Source organism: Mastomys coucha, unplaced genomic scaffold (genome assembly GCF_008632895.1).
Source record: "Mastomys coucha isolate ucsf_1 unplaced genomic scaffold, UCSF_Mcou_1 pScaffold12, whole genome shotgun sequence".
Lineage (NCBI taxonomy): Eukaryota > Metazoa > Chordata > Mammalia > Rodentia > Muridae > Mastomys > Mastomys coucha.
Genome location: NW_022196894.1, coordinates 17,793,956 through 17,816,915, shown reverse-complemented (window position 1 = coordinate 17,816,915; position 22,960 = coordinate 17,793,956). Strand labels below are relative to the sequence as shown.

The 22,960-nt window shown below is 43.0% G+C and overlaps 1 protein-coding gene across 8 annotated transcripts in view; it reads right to left on the bottom strand.

Annotated features, from left to right (window-relative positions):
- Yeats2 (YEATS domain containing 2) overlaps positions 1–22,960 on the bottom strand; it is a 96,201-nt gene that overhangs the window by 2,536 nt on the left and 70,705 nt on the right. For all 8 annotated transcript variants that reach the window (XM_031363406.1, XM_031363403.1, XM_031363407.1 and 5 more), the window contains 14 exons: positions 22,527–22,688; positions 20,959–21,128; positions 20,153–20,311; positions 17,386–17,562; positions 14,207–14,387; positions 13,118–13,246; positions 12,031–12,132; positions 8,263–8,365; positions 7,036–7,109; positions 5,099–5,178; positions 3,983–4,184; positions 2,300–2,526; positions 1,456–1,530; positions 618–691 (listed from right to left, as the gene is read on the bottom strand). In XM_031363406.1, the coding sequence (XP_031219266.1) occupies positions 618–691; positions 1,456–1,530; positions 2,300–2,526; positions 3,983–4,184; positions 5,099–5,178; positions 7,036–7,109; positions 8,263–8,365; positions 12,031–12,132; positions 13,118–13,246; positions 14,207–14,387; positions 17,386–17,562; positions 20,153–20,311; positions 20,959–21,128; positions 22,527–22,688 (1,915 nt within the window). The remainder of the gene's footprint in view (positions 1–617; positions 692–1,455; positions 1,531–2,299; positions 2,527–3,982; positions 4,185–5,098; positions 5,179–7,035; positions 7,110–8,262; positions 8,366–12,030; positions 12,133–13,117; positions 13,247–14,206; positions 14,388–17,385; positions 17,563–20,152; positions 20,312–20,958; positions 21,129–22,526; positions 22,689–22,960) is intronic.

The window sequence follows — 22,960 nt, the reverse complement described above, 5'->3', positions numbered from 1 at the left end:
ATAGGAGGAAATATATCAGGGTAGCCTTCCACATAGGAGGAAATATATCAGGGTAGCCTTCCACATAGGAAGAAGAATGAAACTGTTCTGAGTAGGAGGGGAAAGGATATGTACTGCATCTCTTTTAAGCCGGGAACTGTGCATTCCACTCAGAGTCGAATGCTCAGGAAAGAGGTGGCAGTGAGCTCAAGGGCTCACAGCTATGAAAGGAGTCTGACTATGGGGCCTGTAGTCTGGGGCAGTGAAGACAAACTCCCTGTCAGAGCTTAGTTTCCCAGTTTCTTAGAGGAAGAGTGTGTCTGCAATGACCCACACCTTAGGAGTATTTATTAATCTCTACCCTAGAATACGCCAGTTACTGTCTTTAATGTGAGAGCCTGCTGCCTGCTCTACCCTGTGACAACAGACCTGCATGTCTATGAAATACTAGCTGGGAGGGCACAGCTAGGCTTTCAAGCTAAGAGGTTCTCTAAGAATCACAGAACAGATCTTCAAGTCTGTCAGGCTCTAATGTCCCAAGCACACCCTACTCTATTTCCTACTGCACTGACTTATGGGTAAAACAAACATCTTCAAGAGTAACTGACCCACTCAGCCTCCACTCTCAGCACCAGTACCTGTTGGGAGATGCTGTCTGGTATCCAACTGCCAGTGCCTGTCTCAGGATGTCACTCACCAGCTGCTCCGTGGCCTAGAATAGAAGACTGGTGTTGACAGAAGAGCCACCTGCTCACTAGTGGGAGAGATGCAGCCGACCATTCTTTACCCAAACTTTTGAAGTGACTGCCAATTAAATATTACAAAGTTCTCAAGAAAAATTGAACTTTGTTTGTTTAGAGGTCATGATGTAGGGAAATTAGAAATTGGGCTCAGTGGTTTTTATTAACTGGACAGTTTTCTACAGAAAACAGGGTGTTGAGTAAGGGCTGCTACTGAAGCCTCTCTTTCAGGTGGATGCAGAATGGAAAACAACTGCTGAGGTAAGGGCCAGGCCAAGCATGGAGCCTATATCTTTCCTAACCCCTTGCCCAGGACAGGGCTGTGTGGCTGCTTCTCTGTTGTGAAAGGCAGGGAAACCCAAGGCTCTGTTTTCTTTCTGTCTATCATAAAAGCACAGATACTTCTCACCGTAGGACACTTCTCAGTAAACATAAGAAATAGCACTAAAAAGACCTTGACAGCTGTGGGAGCCAGCTCTACTGATGGCAGGCCACCTGCCTGGCACGTATGAGACCCTGGGCTCTAGCCTCAACACAATAAACCCCTCAATTCTTAGACAGAACACAACTTCATTTACTTTAACGAGGAGAAGGAAAACAGAAAAGAAAGGAAACATAAACCCTAGGTAAGACAAGGGATTTAAAAGTCATCCTCTCTGTCCCCTTCTGTCCCTTACTCACAAGGCCCTAGGTTCCAAACTGGCCAGCCTTGGTCACAGTGCTACCAGGTACCTACCTTTAAGATCATGTCCTCTACTACTGAGGCATACATGTTCCTGTGCAGTGCCACAGGCTGCAGGGTGATTCCAATCTGGAAGAGCAGAAGAAGGCCATCTGTCTCATCAGTCATAGAAACAAGCCCTTCCCAAACAAGTGGACTTCTCTGCTACACACAGGCCTCTGGCTGGAAGAAGGGCTCTCTAAGCACCCTGGACAACCTGTAATCATGCTTTTACCCCCAAAATCTTATCATGAAACAATGGAATCTCCCAGGAATTCATAATGGTGCAAGCAATATTTTGGAAGGTCTAAAATCAAGACTCCAGGGCCATTTTTACAAGAAGCAAAGAAAAGGCCTTGGGAACCTCCCTATTCTACTTCCCAATATGCACCCTGTGGGTGTGTGTGGAAGTGAACAGAACACTGCCTTTCCCCTTGGATTCTGAGCAGATAGCAGAGGCAGATGCTAAAGAACTGCTAGGTATCATTGGGTTTGATAGCTCTCTCCCAGGTAACAAGGTAACACAGGCCTTGGGCTGGAGGGGGTCGGGGAGTTGACAGTATGGGATAGATGGGGACTGCTCATTCAAGTATGACCGGAAAATATTACAATATGCCTCACGAAGAAGAAGCACTTCACCTGAAGCAGATGAGAAAAAAGCCAGGAGCAAAGCCGCCGGTGACTACCCTCCTCTGCTCTGCAGCCATGTTTAACACACAACCTTTTTACATGGGAGAGTGGGAACACCCCTAAGTTATGGGCAAAAGCCAATCACATGTCAACTGGGTAGACTGGTCTAAGCTCATGAGGTAGAATGTCTGGTGTGTGATCTGACAGTACCACAGTCTTGGCCTCCCACCTTCTGTGTAATGTCACCAACAAATCCAGAGCCTGGGGTTGGTGGCAGGTAGAATCTCATTTCTTCCTGCTTTTCTTCCTGCTCCTTTTTAATGTTTGTCTTCAGTGGCTCTGACAGGCTGAGGATATCCACTTCTTCCTCATTCTCAGGCTCCCTTTTCTGGAACTGCTGCAGATCCTCCAGCTTCCGGCAGAGGTCATCAGCAGTGGAGAAGGATGACAGGCACTCTAGATAAGAGGAAGCAGTCTGTGACAGCTGAGGTGAGCGCAGACAAGGACCCCAGTCTGAGGAAGGCCGAGTCTGTGGGGAGCTAAGTCTATGGATCTCTCAGGAGAACCAGTGCCTCATAAAGTAGAAAAGCAGACACGTGTCTGATTCCAAACGTATTCTATCTGCCATTAAGATCAAAGACATAGTACATAATTGACTCCAGTCCTGGGAAACTAGGCCACCGCCCCACTTTCTGAATCATAAAATTGATTCTCTTCATTTGTTTTTTTAAAGATGGAAAACTTAAGAACTGTACAGTGAAGAACATAAAGTCATTCCTATTTAAGCTGGGGATGTAGCTCAGGTGGTGAGAGTGCTTGCTAAGCATGTAGGAGTCCCTGAATCAGGTAGGTCTGGGTTTGATTATCAGCTCTGCACCAACTAGCTGTGGAATTCAGGGAGGCAGAGGCAGGAGGATCAAATGTACAAGTTCATCTGCAACTACACAGTGAGGTCTGGGGAAGCCTGAGGTACCTGAGACTTCTCACTTCAAAAAAACCCAAAAAACCAAAAACCATTCCTGTTTCACTGTGGCCATGGTAATGCATACAGCCTTCACTGGGTTGTAGAGTGTCAGGACAAGAAAACCATGCCCATACAGTTTTGAAATCCTATGAGCAACACGGTGGTGGCAGCTCAGTAGCTCCTGGCTGCTGCCTGTTCTTCTGACTACATGCTATATACAGAGCACCAGTGAAACTTGGAGGTGATCACATGGTCTCTGCTCACCAAGGACATAGATCTAGAAGCCAACAAACCCTCTCAGCATGCATACTATGTGCCACAGGAAATGAGAGAAAAGACAACTGAGCATTAGGCTGCCAGGAAGCTTTCTGCAGAAAACAAGACTTGGGGCATGGATGAGGTGGGGCATTCCGATGCCTATGTGAACATGGCTGAATGCTTCTTACTCTTTAAGGCATAGCCAGATGCTTTCATGCCCCTAATTCGATTCTTTAGCAGTCGTCTGTTTCTTTACTATATTTCCTACAACTCTGTTGATTATTCTCATGTGCCCCCAACACCCTCCCCAGGCTTGGGGATACAGAAACATCCATAAGACACTGGTAATAGGCCTGACCTGCTTACTAGGGGTTCCTAACGTCACACAGCAAAGGAAAGAAAGTGGGTTGGGAGTCTTCAAAGTAACTCAGGGAGGAGCCTCCCATGAGAACAATGCATGCCTACCAGATGGCAGGAACTAATCATTCCTGACTAGGGTACAATGCCTGAAACACTTGGGTGTAGTTCTGAAGGGCTGTGTTGTCTGGGGTGTCATGGTAAGAAGAAAGGGTCTTGTCATCTAGACCAGCTCTCCCTCACCCCTACCTGAAGGAAAGAGCACTGAAGTGTTCTGTAGGGGTTGACGGGAGGCAAACATGCTCCACACTGGGGCAACCTATTAAGGCCTACCTGGTTCACTGTCAATCTGAGTCAGCACATCCTCAATGGAGTCTCCATCATGACGCAGGCTCTCAGGGTCCGGTGGGGTGTAACCGTGGCAGCGGCACCAGTGAGCAATGTGCTTGGTCTTGAGGGGTGTCAGGTGGTGGAACCTTGGATTCTTCTCCAGGATTTCTTGTAACACTTTTCGTACTGTCATTGCTCTTTGCCACTTAAAAAGGATTTGATCCAAAATTAAATCCTTGAACTTTAAAATCAATAGCTGTGCACTGAAATAAACCAAGCAACTAAAAAGAAAAAATCAGATTCAATCACTCTCTAGCAACAAAGGGAGGAATATGAAAGAGCTTCTTTTGGGACCAGTGAGATGGCTCAGAGGGTGAGATGCCTACCACCAAGCCAAATGAGCTGATTTGCAGGGATCTCATGGTAGGAGAGAACTGACTCATGTTCTCCAGCCTTCACAAATGTGCAGTGCATGCATGTGAGCATGTGCACATGTACACACACACAATAAGAATTTTACATGTAATAAAAAGAGTTACTATTGGTTTTAATGTTTATAAAATAAAATAGAAATATCTATGTCTGCATTTAAGCCTTTTCACCTGGTCATGAACCAACTTTTCATTTTCCCCCCAAACCAAATTCAATGACCCTGCTTCCACCACTGCCCAGCTACACTGCACACTTGCTTCTTTCATGATTCAACTGCATTTGGCAATACTGTTGTAAGTACTCTGTAAAACTCTGAATTCAGTATTATTTTGAAATTTACAAATTTAAAAATATTAATTTTATGCATATGTGTGTGTACCACCTGCATGCCTCCATGTCTGAAGTGGCCAAAAGAGGGCATTTAGGTCCCTTGGAAATGGAATTCCAGACTGTTGTGAACTGCTATTCAGGTGCTGGGAAATGAATCTGAGTCCTCTGTGATAGCAGCCATCTTGCTGCTGAGCCAAGTATTCAACCCCAAAATATATAAAGGTTTCAAAGAAAATATAAGATGCTTTCACTAGTACAGGAGAGCAAGCCTTTCAAAAGATATAAATGTTTACGTCTACTGTGCTAGCTGACTTTCTGAAAGAGGTGGCTGCAGAGCCAGCCAGCACACAGTCTTACCTCAGCAGCTCGCCTTTTCCCAATGTTCCAGCCATAATACTGCTCCAAGGACTTTGCAGAAAAACAGCTGGCATCATCACCTACAACAGAGAACTGCAAACTCTGAATAAAAGTTATTGTTTAGAACAAACGTTGTTCATTGTTAGTAGATTTCCAAGTTCTTTGATTTCCTTTCATAAAATAATAGAAAAATGTTATTACTCTGCATGCATGATATGTGTGCAAGGGAGGGTTCTAGGCTGGCTGACCATAAGTTTCTGGCCAATTCTCTTGTGGCTGTCTCATCTCGGTAAAGATGCACCAGCATTATAGATGCATGTGCTATTGTAATCTGAATTCTCTCTAGTTACTGACTGGTTATTTTTTATATTTTGGATTTTTTGAGACAGGGCCCATCAGTAGTCAAGGCTGGCCTCAACTTTAAGACCTGCCTGCCTATGCTTCCTGAGTGCTGGGGTTAAAGGGGTGCACCAACATTCTTGGCTCTGCAATCTGGTGTTTTATGCAGGTTTGCCGTAGATCACGAGCTTTTGCCCACTGAGCCATCTTACTGCCCCCCTTCTTTGTGTGACATATTTCTTACTGAACAACACATCTCCATGATACAGTAAGGCAACAGATGAAAGAATGCAACAGAGATGAACTAGGGGCTTGGCCTCGCCACCAGCTCACTAGGTAGCCCATGGTAGCCTATGGCTTACTATGGGTAAGCCATGGCAGCACTCTGGGCTTCAGTGTCCTTCCCTGTAAACTGTAACAGGTGGTCTTGAACTGCCCAGTTCTAGCTTTAACACTCTGAGTTTTTATGTAAGTAGACAGAGAGGGAGAAAGGGAGCACATCTTTTCTGCTAAGATGGAAAACCATCATTGAAAGTAATATTTTCAACTACCTCAAAATGATTCCCAAAATGAGAAAAGGAGATATTTTATTTATGGAGTCAATGCTAGAGATCTAACCCAGGACCCTGCACATGATAGATAAGTGTTGGACTCTTGAACTTCATCCCAAGTCCTCTCTTTTATATTTTTAAAAACTTGAGAGGGTCTTAGTAAGTTGCCTAGGTAGGCCTTGAATTCAAGATAGTTCTCTATGATTCTCCCAAAGAGCTGGGATTATGAGCTTGTACCAAAAGGCTCAGCAATTTCTCTGTTGCTATAGTTGGGAAAAAAACAAAAAAACAAAACAAAAAAACCAGCAAGGTGGTCAGTCTACCATTTCATGCCCACATGATGCACATGGCAGGAGACTGCTGTACACTTACTTCCCTTGTGACTCTCATGGTGATCTTGCTCATGAACAAATACCAGTTTCCCTTAGTAAGGTTGTCTATTCAACCTTTACTGTCAGAACAACTCACAATAAGGCATCAGCCATTTCATCCCACTAACCAGGGCACAACACAGCAGACTCTGTTGTTGGGGGTCTTAAAAACTGCACATTTCCAAACAGTATGTCATTTTAAATCTGAGAGAAATATTAATGGTCTTATAGGGCTAAATGTGTACCGGCTTGTCACTAGAGCTGTGTAAGTTAATAACCTGGTGTCACTGCCATGTCCTTGGCTGTGAGCTGGGGGAGACACTGTCACACAAAAGACTATGGCTAATGAAATGTCTATGTAAAGCACGCACAGCAGACCATAGGGGTGGTACACAATGTCTTAGTAGTGTGTACTTAACGTTTTTAATTTACATACAAAAAAATATAAAAAATAAGTGATTAAAGACTTAGATGAGGGGCTGGGAAGTAAAGCGTCTGCTTAGCACTCATGGGCTCTTAGTTTTGGTGTCAGCATTGCCTGTACCACGTCTAACTGGATGCAACCAAGATACTGCGAGTACAAGACCACTGCAAACATCTGGCTAAAAGTAACAATCATGGTAACACCCCAAGTGATTTCTAGCTTAACAAAATGCACATGAGGGCACTGTCTTACCTTTTGCAGTAATTAGTGGGATCTTCTTCACTACTGCTGTCAGGAGCTGCTGGACAGTCTCCAAATGGTCTACCCTGGGAAGGCAGACAAAGAGAATTTGCAGGCTTGTGCGCTCTCTCTCTCTCTCTCACTCTCTCTCTCTCTCTCTCTCTCTCTCTCTCTCTCTCTCTCTCACACACACACACACACACACACACACACACAAACACACACAGTGCACGCTCCTCTTTCTCTCTCTCCCTCCCTCTCCGCTAATAAATAGCTTCCTTTCCTTTCTCCCTTCTGTGTTTTTTAAAGACAGGGTCTCATGTTACCCCAGCTGGCCTCAAATTTGCAGATGATCTTAAATTCCTGATCTTCCTGCCTCTACTCACTCAGGGCTGGGATTATGGGCACCACCATTCATGGTTATAGATCTCCTTTTATAAGGCTTTTTATGCTTAAAATCAAGAACAAACAGATTTTGACCAATTATACAAGTATCACAGACATTTTATCTACATTTGAAAATTAATAGCAAGATCTATTTGTAAGGTTATTACTATTATACAAATGCCTATCTTAGGCTATTGACTGAAGCCTCCATGTGTCATGTTAAGAGACACCATGATTCTACTGTCTCTAGAAGTACCTGATCAGAAGGAGGATCCTAATTTGAAAAAGAGAAAACTTTAGAGAAAGCAAGAGGAGTGCACGGCTCTGCAGAGGCACCTGTGAAGCACAATATCCAGGAACAAAGACTGCAAACACCAGGGTGATTACACTTGAATGTGCCATCCCCACTCAGCACAGACTGCACAACAGCAGGCTCAAGTAAGTCTGGAGGCCTACGGCTATTGATCAAGTGCTACCTTTAAGTTATATCACTGGCTAAACTCTTCAGAAGCTAGAAAGATGGCTCAGTGTTTAAGAGCACTGGCTGTTCTTCCAGAAGACCCAAGTTCAATTCCCAGCACTGACATGGTGGTTTACAACCATCTGAAACTCTAGTCCCAGAAGATCTGCCACCTTCTTCTGGCCTCACTGGACATCAAGTGTACAAGTGGTATACAGACATACATGCAGACAAAATCCACATACACATAAAAAAATAAACTCTTCAGTTCTGCAAGGACAATGCCCCTACTATGCTTACCTCAGTGTCTGCACATGCTCAGCTGTCACAGTGACTTTGAAAAGCATCACAAAGACACCAAAGTCAGAACCAAAAGACACTACAGTACTCACTTAATGACGTAGTTGCTTAGCTCAGAGCTCTCTTCTGTTTTCACTGCTACCTGGTTCTCCTGTGAGATACAGTTTGGCCCAGGAGTTTCTGGCTCAGTCTTCACTACAAAGGGAGATCAACAAAGAGAACTGTCAGGGGCCGGTGGTGGAGACCCTGAGCCCTCTGAACAGCTGAACTTAACTGAGGGCTCTGCTGCCTGAGGTGTGCAGACAAGCAGGAGACTCAAATGGCTTCTGCCCTCAAAAGCTGAGCACATGAGATAACTATTTGCTTAGGTCTCAGAGGGAGTCAACTCTAGGTGGATTGTCCATCACACCACGCTGCTTTGCATCTCCCTCACCCCACCCAGGACTGTTATTAGCACACAGCTCTGAATGTATCATCTGGTATCTGGTATCATCTTTCCAGATGAGCTTACCAAACTGAAACACTATTCTAGTATTCTGAGACACAACACAGAAAGCAAAAAGCAGATCTGTTGCGCTTGGAAATTTTCAAGTTAGTTTTATATGGCTTTCAACACCACAGGCCACACCCAACACTGTCTGAACGCCAGTATGCTACTTCACAGATGAAACCACTCTTGTATACAAACTATTATTATTATGTTATTTTTGGTATTTTGAGACAAGGTCTCATTAGCCTAGGATGGTGTAGAATTTCCTCTGTGGTCTAGCTAGTCTGGAATTCATGATCCCAAGTACTAGGATGATAGGTACAGGCTACTATAAGCAGCTGCAATGCATACAAAATTAAAAATAATATATAAAATTATCTTTAGGTATACGAAGCATAAATCCATTTCTTGTTTACATTTGAGTTTCATTCCCAAGGTATTACATATGCATATACATGTGTGAAAATACTATAAAATTTAAAACACTTCTGTCCTTGACAGGAAATAGTGAAGCCCATTAACCCTGCTGATGTAAACAGCAGTGTCTCAGAGGATATTCCTTTGAAACAACTGTGCTGACATGGTTCTTGTTTCTGCACAGCTTCTCTGCCTTTACTGACTTAAGTACAGGAGTGTATGTCTGTGTGTGGTACATCTACCCCACAGTGGCTAACCCAGGCCCTGGTTGCTTTACATCTCTCACTGCTTCTGTATTGTGTAAACTGAATTCTTGTGATCCTGCTTCACTGCTAGCATCTTAATTTACATTTCCTTTCATAGCTAATAAAGCTGAATAAGTCTCACAGGCTTTGAGCTATTTGGATGTCCTCTTCTGAGAAGTGTTTATCAGTGTTTTTCACACTGGTTTTGAGTGGTCTGTATACATTCAAGACATGATTCTTTTGTGTTATATATATATTTGTGGAGGATATTTTAAGCTTGACTTTTTGCTTTTAATATTCTCTGATAAAGCAAGGCTCTCATAATTAAGTTCCTTTTCTAACATCCTGTCTCATATTTTCTTCCAGAAAAAGTTTTTAGATCTCTCATATTCAAATTTATATTCTAATTTAAACTAGTTGTTACCTTTGATGTAAGGCAGGAGTATTGCTGCTTTCAGACATGGTGTGTCCACTCCCTCCCAACCCACTGCTTGTCATCAAAAAGACCCCTCTCCACTGACTGTATCATGGGCATTATTCTCTGTTTCATGAGTTTTTGTAATCTTTGACTACTTCAAAGGCTCAGGCTCTTTAGTATCTATCTGCTATCCTGTCTTCCTGACTCCTGTTCAAGACTGTTCTGATATCAAAAAAGCCAGTTAATTAATAGCCTCATGAGAATGTCTTCCTAAAAAGCCAGTATCAGCCTCTGCTTCCTGAACGCTGAGGTCAGAGGGGCACACCACCATGGCTGACTTTGGCTCTTCTATTTTACGTGTTTGCACTTTGAACTATAAAATATTCTACTTATCTCCTTTTAATTTTCCTTAAAATGTTTAGAGTTGTCCCTACAAATCTAAGATGTTTTTAAAAACTTTTATTACTGGCTATGCGTGCATGTATGCCGTCACTGTGAGAACTCCCACTGAAGGCAGAAGAAGTCATCAGACTCAGCTCCCCCAGGGTGAGGCTGGGAGCTATAGCCAGCTGTGACCTTAGGATACGGGTGCTGGGATCCAAGCTTAGGTCTTCTGCAAGAGCAATAAGAGCTCTTAGCTGCTGAGCCACCTCTCTAGCTGCCACATCTGCCCTTCTGTTATTTTAGCCTTGTTTGGTATGCATGCATATGTACGTATATGGATATACATGTACCAGGGCACATAAGGAGGTCAGAAAACAACTTGTAGGAATTTGCTCTCTTGTTCCACGGTGTGGACCCTGGGGCCTTAACTCAGGTCCACAGGAGCCTTGGTGGCAAGGACCTTCATCTATAGTGGCCAGGACATTGTTTCTATCCCTTTTCCCTTTCTACATGACCAGATATCTGGTATTGCTGGGTCTTCCCTCTCTTTGGTTTACTGAAAAAAGGGTTTACTTTATTTAATGGCTATGCACCTCACTGCACATTTTACTTTGCTTAAAACCAAAATAAAAGGGCTGGTGAGGTGGCTCAGTGGGCAAAGGAGTATGCTGCCAATCTGACATCCTGAACTAGGTCCCTGTAATTCACATGGTGGAAACAGGGAACCAACTTTTGAAAACTGTCCTTAAACTTCTGTATGTGTGCCATGGTGTGTGCATGCCAATGTGCACACATACAGTTAATGTAATAAAAACCAAAAGTAAAAGATCTGTCCTGGTCCAAAATTAAACGCAGCAGTCTGGTGCAGAGCGGCATGAATGCTATCACAGCAAATTTTGCTTAAGGGCAAACAAGCGCTCCCTACCACTGGAAGTGTTGAGTCATATGGTCTGCAGGAACCAAACTCTTAGAAGTTTGAAAAATAATATGAAGGTAAGTGGGAATGGCTATATGCCAATAAAGCTTTACTAATAAACTCAGGTCCTGGACCTGTCAGCTATACTCTGCTTTAAATGAGCATTTAGCAAATTATAAATCCACCTCCCGAGATAATGGGATCCCAGAACTGCACTGCTTCCTGTATGTGGGATGTGTGCGCACTCCCAACACAATCTAGGGTGTGACAGCTAGCTAACTGAAGGACTGACATAAGAATTACTGATAGTGTTGTATCCACAAAGCAGCAGGTACTGGGGACTAATACACTAGAGGCTCTGACTATATGAGCCTGTCATTGCTAAGTGTCATAGATGATCCACTGTACCCACCTTCTACTAATCTATTCTTAAAATCAGGGATATCCTGCTAGCTCAGTCTGCTCCCACTAAAACTCCCTTCTCACACTATGCTGCCTAAATGGATCCTTAGGGGCTTAAGCTCCAAAATAAGCCCTTCAAGTTTTGTCTCTATTGTTCCCTTAAACCAGCACACCCCTTGATCTCCCAACAGCTGTAGGGCTCTTTACTTTGTACAAGTCTGGCTTATACAAGTCCATACAAGTTTATACCCCTTGACCTCCCTACAGCTCAAGGGTTCTCTACTCTTTAAAAGTCTGGTTTATACAAGTCCTGTCCCTGAGAGCCCTGGACATAAATCCTGGACTGCAATATGTCAGTAAACACTTTTCAGACTGTTTGTTTTGTACTTACCAACCACAGTTTGCTATTTATGCAGCTTGCTTGAACCAGGTTATAAACTGAAGGCAAAAATGAGGCCTGACGCCCCATAGTGTCGATTTCCTTTAGACTATGACACAGTGCTTAGCATGTATTTGTCAAGTGGCTAACAGATGCTGAAATTCAAAGCAGGAAACTTTGGAATCAAGATACTGTGAGGTCCTACATACCTTTGGCAATTGCTACTGGAGCAGAGCTGGGGGCAGCTGGATTTGGAACACTTATGGGCAGGACAGTAGTAGGTAATTTGCTGGTAGAAAACGACTGAACCACTAAGACACAGGAAGAGGAGAATATAACAGTGACAGAAATCAGTGATTAATTTAATCTTCAGCAATTTTATATATGCATATACTATGTGCTGGCCACACTCATTCCCCCACCTTCTCTTATGCTGCCAGCTCCCCTGTGTCCTAAAAGCTGCTCCCACTGCCCTGTCTTTTTGTTTTGAGATAGACTTTTAACCAGCACTGCACACATGGGCCTTGGTGTGCAGCTATCTTCTCACCAGTGGTTAGACCACTAAAGATGGTACCCCCTTCTCTCGGTAACCACTGCCTGCCAACATTGCCCCTATGGAGGGGCTGGGCTGGTAAGGCTCTCTCCCATCCAAGACAGAGCTGACAGGCTCAGCCCTGTGCAAGCCCTGGCCACAGCATTCCTAAGTGCAATGGCCATGCTATGTCAGGAGACGAAGGTTCACGGCCCCACTCCACCCTCTGCCATTTACATCCTTCCCTGTTTTCCTTGAGAGACAGAAATTATTTTTATTACAAATGACCTAACTCCCATGTGAGAGCCCATTTTAAATGTACAGCACAATCTTAAGCTGTGCTGCCCACTAGTGGCACAATAACTAAGCTACAACCTCCACTATGGACATGAGGGCATGTCAGTAAACTAAGAAAATAAAAATGAAATAAACCAAACTCTCACAAATGCTCAAAGCATTCTTTTTTTTTTTTTTTTGGCCATATCTTTAAAAATGGGCAGCTAGAGCCAAGCTACGCTGGTCAGGGGACACAGGTGCTTACCACCATGCATCGTAACAGCCTGAGCTAAATCCCTGGGGCCCTGGAGAAGGGGAACTTAACTCACAAGCTGTCCTCTAACCTTATACACTTGCATGAACCCACTCACACACATAAAATGAAACATAAAGGTTAAACGACAAGCTGTACAAAGCAAAGGGACACCACCACCTAGTAGGAGTGTTCCCCTGAGTCAGAACTGCCCCAGTACAAGGGTGGCACGCACCTTTATTCACAGGCATCAAGACAGTCTGCACACCACCAGAGGTGTTGATGCTTAGTGGCTTGAGTTGACTGGGAATTGTCAGGACAGCCTGCTGGGGACTGGACTGACCGGAATGAATCTTTAACAATCCTAAAGTGGGAAGACAATGCTAAGTAAAGCATTTCCTTTAAGCTCTTGCCCCCTCTGACACTCTCAGTTTCTCCCACATGGAAGTTCCCAGGACAATCACCCTTTAGTAAATAAAAAGTTGGATGCAGGAGGCAATAGATAATGGAGATTTCACAATAAAACTTTGAAATGAAATAATAATTTATTTTTCAAGTGTCCTTGTCCTAAAACAAACAAAACAAAATAAAACAACAAAAAGCAGGACAGGAATCTCTACAAACAGCATAGCAGAAAGGTACAGAGGGAGGAGAGCAGTAACTGCTGCCAAGACACGGCCTGTGGAGGAAGACAGTGGCCTGATGTTTGTAGTTTTCAAATTCCTATTTATAATAAAAATATTGTAAAGCAATAAAACGACCAAGGTTGTGATTATACACTAACCAGTGTTTAGTGTCACCCAATGCCCTGTCGATGCTTGAAATCCTCTGATTATTTACCTCAACAATGTCCTTGTTTTCCATCATTTTGGTGTTTATGTAGGAGGATGTACTCTAACACCTGACTTTCTTACTGGGGCCCATGCTACAGAAAAAGCTTTCTTCTTCTTCTTCTTTTTTGAGCCAGGATATGGGGGGAAGAGAAAAGGGAAGCACCGCAAAAGGCTCGTCTCAATGGTGGCGATGTGCACACCTTTAATCCCAACACTCAGGAGGCAGAGGCAGGAGTTTGGGCCAACCTGGTCACTATAATGAGTTCCATGACTCCACAGAGTAAGGGCACTTGCTGCCAAGCTTGGTGTCCAAGAACCAACTCCTTAGCTGTGGTACTCACTCCCTTATCCCCACACTAAATGTGCTTTAAAAAAGTAGCCATTTGGAAAATATTTCTGGATTATTTAATGATATATTATGCAAAATATGAACACCTTCCAAACATTCTTGTCTAATGACAGAGACAGAGAAGGGGTGTCATGGTACTTACCTGACACTGTGGCTTTCCCAGAGATGGAGCTTGCTGCAGACACCAGGGATGCAGCAGTGACAGCAGCAGGAGCTGTGCCCTTGCAGGTTGCCATGGTGGCCTGGCTTACACATACTTGTGGCTGACCAGGAGTTTTGATTATAGAGCCGACAGAGGATGACACAGGGGCTGATCCTTCAGACTGTTCAACCAGAGCGACAGAAGGCAAGTTAGGAAGATGGCGGGCGGCACTGTGACTTTCCCAGCACAGCTGCTCATACGGCACACCAGCAAACAGCAGGCCTTGGTCACTACTACTCATGAAATGTCATGTTTACATATGCAGCCATTTATTTGTTCCATGGCACTCATGTGAAGACAACTTGTTGGGGGGGGGGGGTCAGTTCTCTCTTCCTGCCATGTGGGTACTGAGAATTAAACTCAGGTTGCCAGGCTTGGTGGCAGACACCTGTATAAGTTAAACCATTGCCTACACCATGCCATACAATTAAAAAAAAAAAAGTTTCTTTAACAATTTTTTAAAAGATTTACATATATGTGTGTATACACACACATATATATATAATATATACACATATATGTGCATGTGTACTTGTGCACCATGTTTGTGCAGGTGCTTGCAGAAGTTAAGAGAGGGCAGCAGAGAGCAGATCTTGTAGAGCTAGACCTACAGGTGGCTGTGAGCAGCCTTCCATGGGTCCTGGAACTGAACTCACATCATCTAGAAGAGTAACAAGTATTCTTAACCACTGAGCCATCTTTCCAGGCCCTAAAAGGATGGTTTCTTGGGGCTAAGGATGTAGTTCAGTTGGTGGGACACTACTGTGCACGAAGCCCTGGTTCTGATTGCCAACATGGCATAAATTGTGTTTGGCACATACTTATAACTTCACATTCAAACACAAATAGGATGGTTTCTCTAATTTAGTAGTTCCTGTATGTTTATATTTCATAGGCCAGAAAAATTAGTTTTGTAGTTAGTTATTAAATGGAAAAAGTTATTAATGAAAAATGTATTATTAGTGTTTGAGTGTGCATGCGTGCAAGCATGTAGAGAACAGAGACAAGCTGTTTTTTTCCTTTACCAGGGATTCCAACTCAGGCTTCCAGCCTTACTCACCAACAGTCTTTGCCTGCTGAGCCACTTGCCAGCATAACATCATTTTATTACATCAATTCCAGAAATGCAGGACGTGTTTTCAGGTTATATAAGTAGAATAAAATGAGCTTTACTCAACTGTGAGAGAAAGCGACAGTACCACAGAAAGCTTCGACTAGAACTACTGTACACTGCAGGGCCCTTCAAGAGCCGCAGCAGACAAACTAAACTGAAGTTCGTCTTGTTATCTGAGAGCATGTAGAAAGAACATGGCATTGAGGACTATGGCACACAAAGGCTCCAAGGCTCACCAGCACAGCCATCAGGCACACGAGGCTGCCACAGGTTTGACAAAGAGACGTTTAAAGGGAAAAGGAAACTTTCCAACAAATGATGTTGGATCAGCTAGGTATTTACACATAAAGAATAAAGTTTGGTTCTGAAACCTGATACCATAAACTATAGTGGACTCAAGACAGCAAATGAAAGGGAAGAACTGTAGATGAGCAACAGCTTCTTAGATATCGTATCAAATGAGCAATGAAAACAAAACAGGGCCAGACATGGTGGTACACGCCTTCAGTCCTATCACTCTCGAGGCAGAGGCAGGTGGATCTCTGTGAGTTCAAGGCCAGCCTGGTCTACAAAGTGATTTCCAGGAGAGCCAGGGATACAGAGAAAACCTGTCTCAAAAAAAAAACACCCCAAAAAACAAAAAACAAAAACAAACAAACAAACAAAAGCCCCAAAAGACAAAAAGAAATAAAAAGAGAGAGAAAACAAGACAGGTAAATAGGACTTCATCAAAGTAAATACAATTTGTTGTTCACAGAATGCTATCGAAGAAATGAAGAATCCTGAAGTAGTTTGGTGGGTAAAGGTGCTTGCCACACAAGCCTGAGTTCAATTCCAAGTGGAAAACCCACCTCTCTAGAGTAAAATGAGTGCATCCACACATCATAAGTACACAAGGATTTAGAAAGTGTAATTCTTCTAACTGGCTGATGGGAACATGAAATGGCACATCTACATTGTCAGTCCCTCAAAATATTAAGAGTTCCTATACGAGCCAGAAATTCTACTCCTATCTCTGTAAACAAGAAAAATGTATATATACATGTTTATAGTAACATTCCTAACAGTCAAAAAATAGGAAATACACCGGACGGTGGTGGCACACGCCTTTAATCCCAGCACTTGGGAGGCACAGGCAGGTGATTTCTGAGTTCGAGGCCAGCCTGGTCTATAGAGTGAGTTCCAGGACAGCCAGGACTACACAGAGAAACCCTGTCTCGAAAAACAAAACAAATCAAAAACAAAAAACAAAAACGAAAAAAAAGAAAATGCAAATTCCATTAAGTGATGGACAAAATAATGCATAAATCTAAGTATTATTCAGATGTAAAAATAGAAAACTGATAAATGTTAGAACATAAATAAATCCTGTAAATGTCATGTAGATGGGTGTGATTGTGCATGCCTGTTAACTCCAGCAATAAGGGGGCAGAGGCAAGGGCTAGCCTGAGCTAATAGTGAGACTGTGTCAAAACAAAACTCAACTCATACTAAGCAGAAGTAGCTAGACATAAATATGTATTACTACATTTATATAAAATTCTCCAAACAGAAAAATCCATGTAGAAAGACTTGGGCAGTCAAGATGGCTCCTGAGTAACTATCAGAGTTTGATGCCATGAGTGGAGGGAGAGAATGAACGCCTGCAAGTGGCCTCTGATCTACCTAAAATAAATCACACCTACCTAAAATAAAAATAAAAAGATAGAAAAGGAAGGTGAGTGCTTTGCATAGGATAGGGCTGGAAGCAAGGCGATTGGAAAGGAACTTCTGACTGGTATGGGATCTCTTTTGGGGACAAGGAAAATGAGCTAGCCAATGCTACAACTATAATAAAAACCACCAAACTACATTAAAAAAATTGTCCATTTCATGTTATGTGAATTCTATACTTCAGTTTTACAAAGGCCTCACATCTCAAGAGTGTTCTAAAGGCCCACTTGTGCCTGCAGGCGACCTGTTCAGCCAGGCTCGTTTCCACACTGGCCTCCTGCTTTCCTCTCACCTGGTGTACAGCACCATTTGCTGAGAAGGCCACCGCAGGGGAGGGAGCAGCCGTGATCACCCCCCCTGCCACTCGCAGCATCGTGGTTCCAGGCTTGGCGAGCTGTGGAGCTGCTGGCACTGACTTCAGGGTGCTGTCAGGTAACTTCAGCAGCGATGCCTGCCCAGCAGTGGCTGCCTGCAGCCATCAAAAGGTTGAATGACAACATTGAACAACTTACTCCTTATCTGCATTTGATTGGGTTTAAGAAAGTCTTGCCAATGAGGATTGTGTGGCATGTTTGAACCTTTCCAACAAGTTGAGTTCTACAACCTTTGAGGTTCCCTTACATTAAAATGGAACAAATAAATTAATGTATTACTATTTGTAATTAGTATCTTCAAAAATTGAGTCAAAGTTTTCTTAAATTTCATGGAGTATTTTTGCAGTTCATTTTTGTGTGTGTGGTGTGATGCATGTGCATGTGTGTGTGCAGGTGCACATGACTGTACATATATGGAGGCCAAAGGAGGACCTCAAGTGTTCTGCTCTATCAGTCTCTGCCTTTTGTCCTGGAGACACGGACTCTCCCTGACGGTGGAGCTAGTGGCCAGCTTCCAGTGATCTTATAGTGTCGGCCCCAATAGTACTAGGGTTATGTGTGTATGGCTACACTAAATATAAAACAAATTTTTTTAGTTACTATTATTTTGGGTGGGGGCAGGGCAGCTGTGAACATGCTATGATTTGTGGAGTTGGTTCTTTCCACCTTCATGTAGACGACAGGGATTGAACAGGTCGCTACATTTATCTCTATCTTTCTACATGGGTGCTGGGAACTTGAACTCAGGTCCTCGATTAAGTGTTCTTACCCAGCTCACTGGAAAGGCTTTAAACACAAGATACTAAAACCACGTAAGGCAAAATTCAGACAGGTAAGTTAATGGTGCTCTAAGATAGATACAGTATCTATCTATCTATCTATCTATCTATCTATCTATCTATCTATCTATCTATCTATCTATCTATCTACTTACCTACCTATCTATCTATCATCCATCTATTTATCTATCTATTGAAAGGGATTTTTTTTTCTCTGTATACAGACTTGGCTGGCTTCACAAAGACTTGCCTGCCTGGTCTCCTCGTCTGGCCCCCTAGCCCCTTACTTGAAAGTGTGACAGAAAATATAACATGCCATCACAAAAAAACCTTCATTTTTTTGGAGAAAACATCCCTTTATGTATCCAGGTTAGTCTTGAACTCACAATCCTCTTGCCTTAATCTCCCAAGTGCTAGCATTACAGGCATGCAACAGCATGCCTAGCTCAATTACGCAGTAACTACTACTACTACTATTGTTATTGTTATTTGGTTTAATGCTGAGAATGAACTCAGACCCTCAGATATGCTAGGAAAGAACTCTACTACTGCTACACATAACCTCAATCCCTCAAACTCTGTATAGTATCTATCCAACTCGTCAGGTGCATTCTCGGACATCTTTTAAGAAGTTCCCCTTCAAGCTAGGCTTGGTAGCACACACCTTTAATCCTAGTATCAGGAGGCAGAGGCAGGAGGATCTCTGTAAGTTTGAGCTCAGCCTGTCTCAAAAAAGAAAAAATAGTTACCCGTCTATAATTCTAAGTCCCCTTTATTTTATTAAAGATTTGTTTATTTTTATTTTTATGTCTGAGTGCTCTGCCTACATGTATTTATGTGTACCACACGCTTATAGGGCCACAGAAGTCAGAAGAGGGCACTTGATCCCCTAAACTGGGGGTTGAGCTATCAGTTGTGAGCTGTCATGTAGGTGCTGGGTACAAAACCCAGGTCCTCCAGAAGAACATTAACTGCTGAGCCATCTCTCCAGCCCCTATAAGTTCCCTTCATATGGAACACTGGTTTTTGCCATCATACAGTCTGAGGAATATTCATGCCATTCCATATTCATTGTGGATCTTTGCTCTGATTCATAAAAAGTTTGTCCCATTATGTGGTCAGCTCTCCGTCTCTGGCTCCTGTCATTTATGATCTTCCTATGGAAGACATTGGAATCCTGCACGTCAGACCCTGACACTGTTTCTGTAGTTTATATTAAAGAATTCTGTGGAAATGTGCCCCTTGTCTTTCACAACACTTACTATGTGGTACTACCATTGCTGAAATAATCTACTTCACTACTCAGGGTCTCTCACATGAAATCCCTTCAAAGAAATGCTAGAGCTAAGAGTTGAGCAATCTGTGTCTTCCATGGAAGCCAATAGCCATCCTCTCTAGCTGGCTTTGCTCCGCCTTTGGCCTGTACCATAAAAATTGCACTATATACAACAATATACTTATACAAGGTTGCCCACTCACATATCTGAATAACCTTTGGCCTTATTTTTCCTCATTCTAACTATACATTCCTAAACCTGAGGCTTATTCTAATTGTTCTGAGCTCTTTTGTTTAGTTGCTTATGTAACCTTAGCTTCATTTGTATTTTCTAAAGTTTACCTAGAGAAAAACAGATTAAATGGCATAATTACCATGTGTTAAGTGGAATGGGGGTTTACTTTAACTTTGTGGCCTCACTGTGGATCCTGCCTTGGCTAGCCTCAGGGGGAGAGAATGTACCTAATCCTGCAGTGACGTGAAGTGTCAGAGTGGGCTGGTACCCAGAGGGGGCAGACCATCTGAGGGGCACTAGGAGGAGTGGGGGCTGCAATCACCATGTAAAGTGAATAAATTACTTAATGGAAAAAGGTTACCATGTGTTAGGATTGCAGATGGGTATGCACTTACCTGTGTAAACAAAGTGGTTTTCTGTCCAGAGATGACTTTCAATGTCTGTTGTCCCTGTGCAGACGATGAGCTGACTCCCAGTGTTCCTTGAACAACTGATGCAGTAGTCAGTTGCTTTCCAGGTGTTTGGGGTGATGGTTGGCCAACTAAAAATGTACCCTAAGTTGGAGGAAAAACATTCACTAAAATACATTAAACTCTAAGGGCCTCCAACTACAGGCTGTAATGTCTCGGCTGCATTCTACATCTCAAAGAACCTGAGTGTCACTAGGAAGCCGACCCTACTGGACTGCAACACAGTTGCTGCACTGGTTTAAAACTGCAACTGGATTTATTCCTACCCTCTTCAATGAGAATGTCTGGACCATGTCTGAATACAGCTGTGGAGGCAGATAAAGACTCAGCAACAAGTTAAAAGAAGGATAAAGCTTTTCCTCACTGAATTCAAGCCGAACACCACAATCTGATGTTGCCTCTGCTTTCTAAGAGCAGAGTTTCCATTGTACATTAATACTGTTTACTACCTAGTGGATGGGGGTTGGGGGAGGGACAATTAGCATAGCAAGCTCTTTCTTTGGGGCAGAAAGATGTAGGGCTCAAATCCAAACTCTACCATTAGCTTAGCAGGAAGGTCTTACATTAATTATTTAAATCTTCCTGAATCCATCTTCTTACCTCTTAAAACCAAACAAGCTCAAAATAATACAGATTTAAATGGCTAAAATGGTAAAGGGAAATCAACAATAATTAAAGGCACTTATCACGTAGTTAAGTAATTTACAAGATCAGGTATTTGCTTCCCAGACCTGGGGGGTTTGCTTGAGGATGTAGGATGTGTAAGTCAGGTGCTGGGGTCCCCCTCCTGGGCCAGAGGTGCTTGGGGTTCCTCCTGCTCCGCTGCCACCGCCACCTCCACTGCCTCCCCCTGCACCACTGCTGCCACTGCCACCAGCAGCAGCCGAGCCAGACTGCAGGTCTGTAAGCAAAATGGGTGACAGGAGCATCACAGGAAGTAGCTTAACAGGAAAAGCAGATGAGCGTAGTAGACGCTTCGCCCACACTGCCATTCCTCCAGGTCCTGCTGTCTATGACAGTGAGGAAAACGGCCCAGAGTTTAAAGACTGCGACTGAATCTGCTCAGACCTTCCACATGTACAGTCTGGAAATCTTAAATTCAAAACATTTTCGATATTGAAGTAACACTCAAGTTCTAGATTATAGAGTACTTTAGATGTTTTGGACTATACTTGATAAAGTCTCTATAAAAATTCTAAACTCTAAAAGACTGTAATCAATGTCTGGTCCCAAGCATTCCAGATAAGAGGACACTTGACTTGTACTTTTAAGAGACAGGCAGCTAACTATGCCTCCACTCTGAGTACAATGAAGTATTAATTTTTGACAGTATTTTGACTTAAGATGAAAATCTGATGCTAATATTTTCTAGACAACGTTTTTAAATCAAATTAGCCATGTCTGGCTTCAAGTTCCCAATTCTTTTTCAGATTTCACTTCAAAGCCTTTTTTCCTTTTCCTTCCATGTTGGTGAGCTACATGGACTAAAGCATACATTCAACAAACTTGGCCACCTTGATTACAGCAAGCACAATCCTTCAAGAGCCTCTGACCCTGAGGAAAGTGGAGACCAGAGACGCCATCTGCTTTCACACAAAATATGGAGGCTGGCTCTTCCTTACAAATCTTCTTGGCACTGTACTACTTAGGTGTGAGGAAAATATACCAGAGTAAGTGGCAACAACCCATTATAGAAATGGCAAGTAGCTTAACAACGAAAGGGGCAGGGGTCAGTCATTTCTCTTATCTAAGCACTGCCAGGCCTGACAAGATTGTGCATATTTAAGACAGTATGTTAACAGCCAAGGGACGGCATTTCTAATGAACCTGGCTCCTATACTTCAATTCAAAGGGAAATCCGTATTTTCAACATCACCCACAATGGCAAAGCAAAAATTTTACAGAACTAAATAAACTATGTAGTATCCTTGGGGCTTTAAGACACACGCTTAGACTGAACCTGGAATTCTCATTTCAATTCCAAACCTAGTAATACAACCAAAAACTAGTCCCAGAGACAAGTGGTTCCTACCCCAGCACATCTGCGTCAGAAGAAAACAACCCTCAAGCAGATGGACCCTTTCCAGAAAAACCCAAATAACAGTGTCACTACCTAAGACAATGATTATTTAAACCTACTTTCTAGTTAAAATATATATAAATCCACTTGGGCAAATTCTTCTATTACACAATCAAGCAGAATTACAGAAACTTCCTGGCTCAGGAAAGGGTGGCCCTCAGCTGGACAAGAAGGACCCATGCAAAGACCCGGGCACTGAACGATGAATGATGCACTAACTGGCATTGTTGGTAGCTCGCAGGATGGCTCCTTGAGGAATCAGCAGCAGCTTCCCTTTTCCTGAGGGGTTCTTGCTGTTCGTGGTAAGGTACAGTTTAGTGCCCGGAGGCAAGTTTGCCAAGTTGGCCAAATTAGTGGCTGGTAGTTGCAAGGTGGCCATTACTAAAATGACAGAGGGTAGAAAAACAAGGTTATCAACTATGGATAACATTCTAAAATTAAGCATGGGGCAATAACATACCTATTTAATGACGAGTAAAACCCTAGTTCATTTTCTAGATGTCTTAAACTAAATAATTTATATCCTAGAAAAGCCTTCCATAAATTTATGTTGTATATAAACTGGCTGAGCCCATATCTTAAATTTTGCATGGCAATGAGCCCATCTCCCCAGCCCAAACTATTGCTTCTTCTTTCTTGGGGCCGGGGGTGGG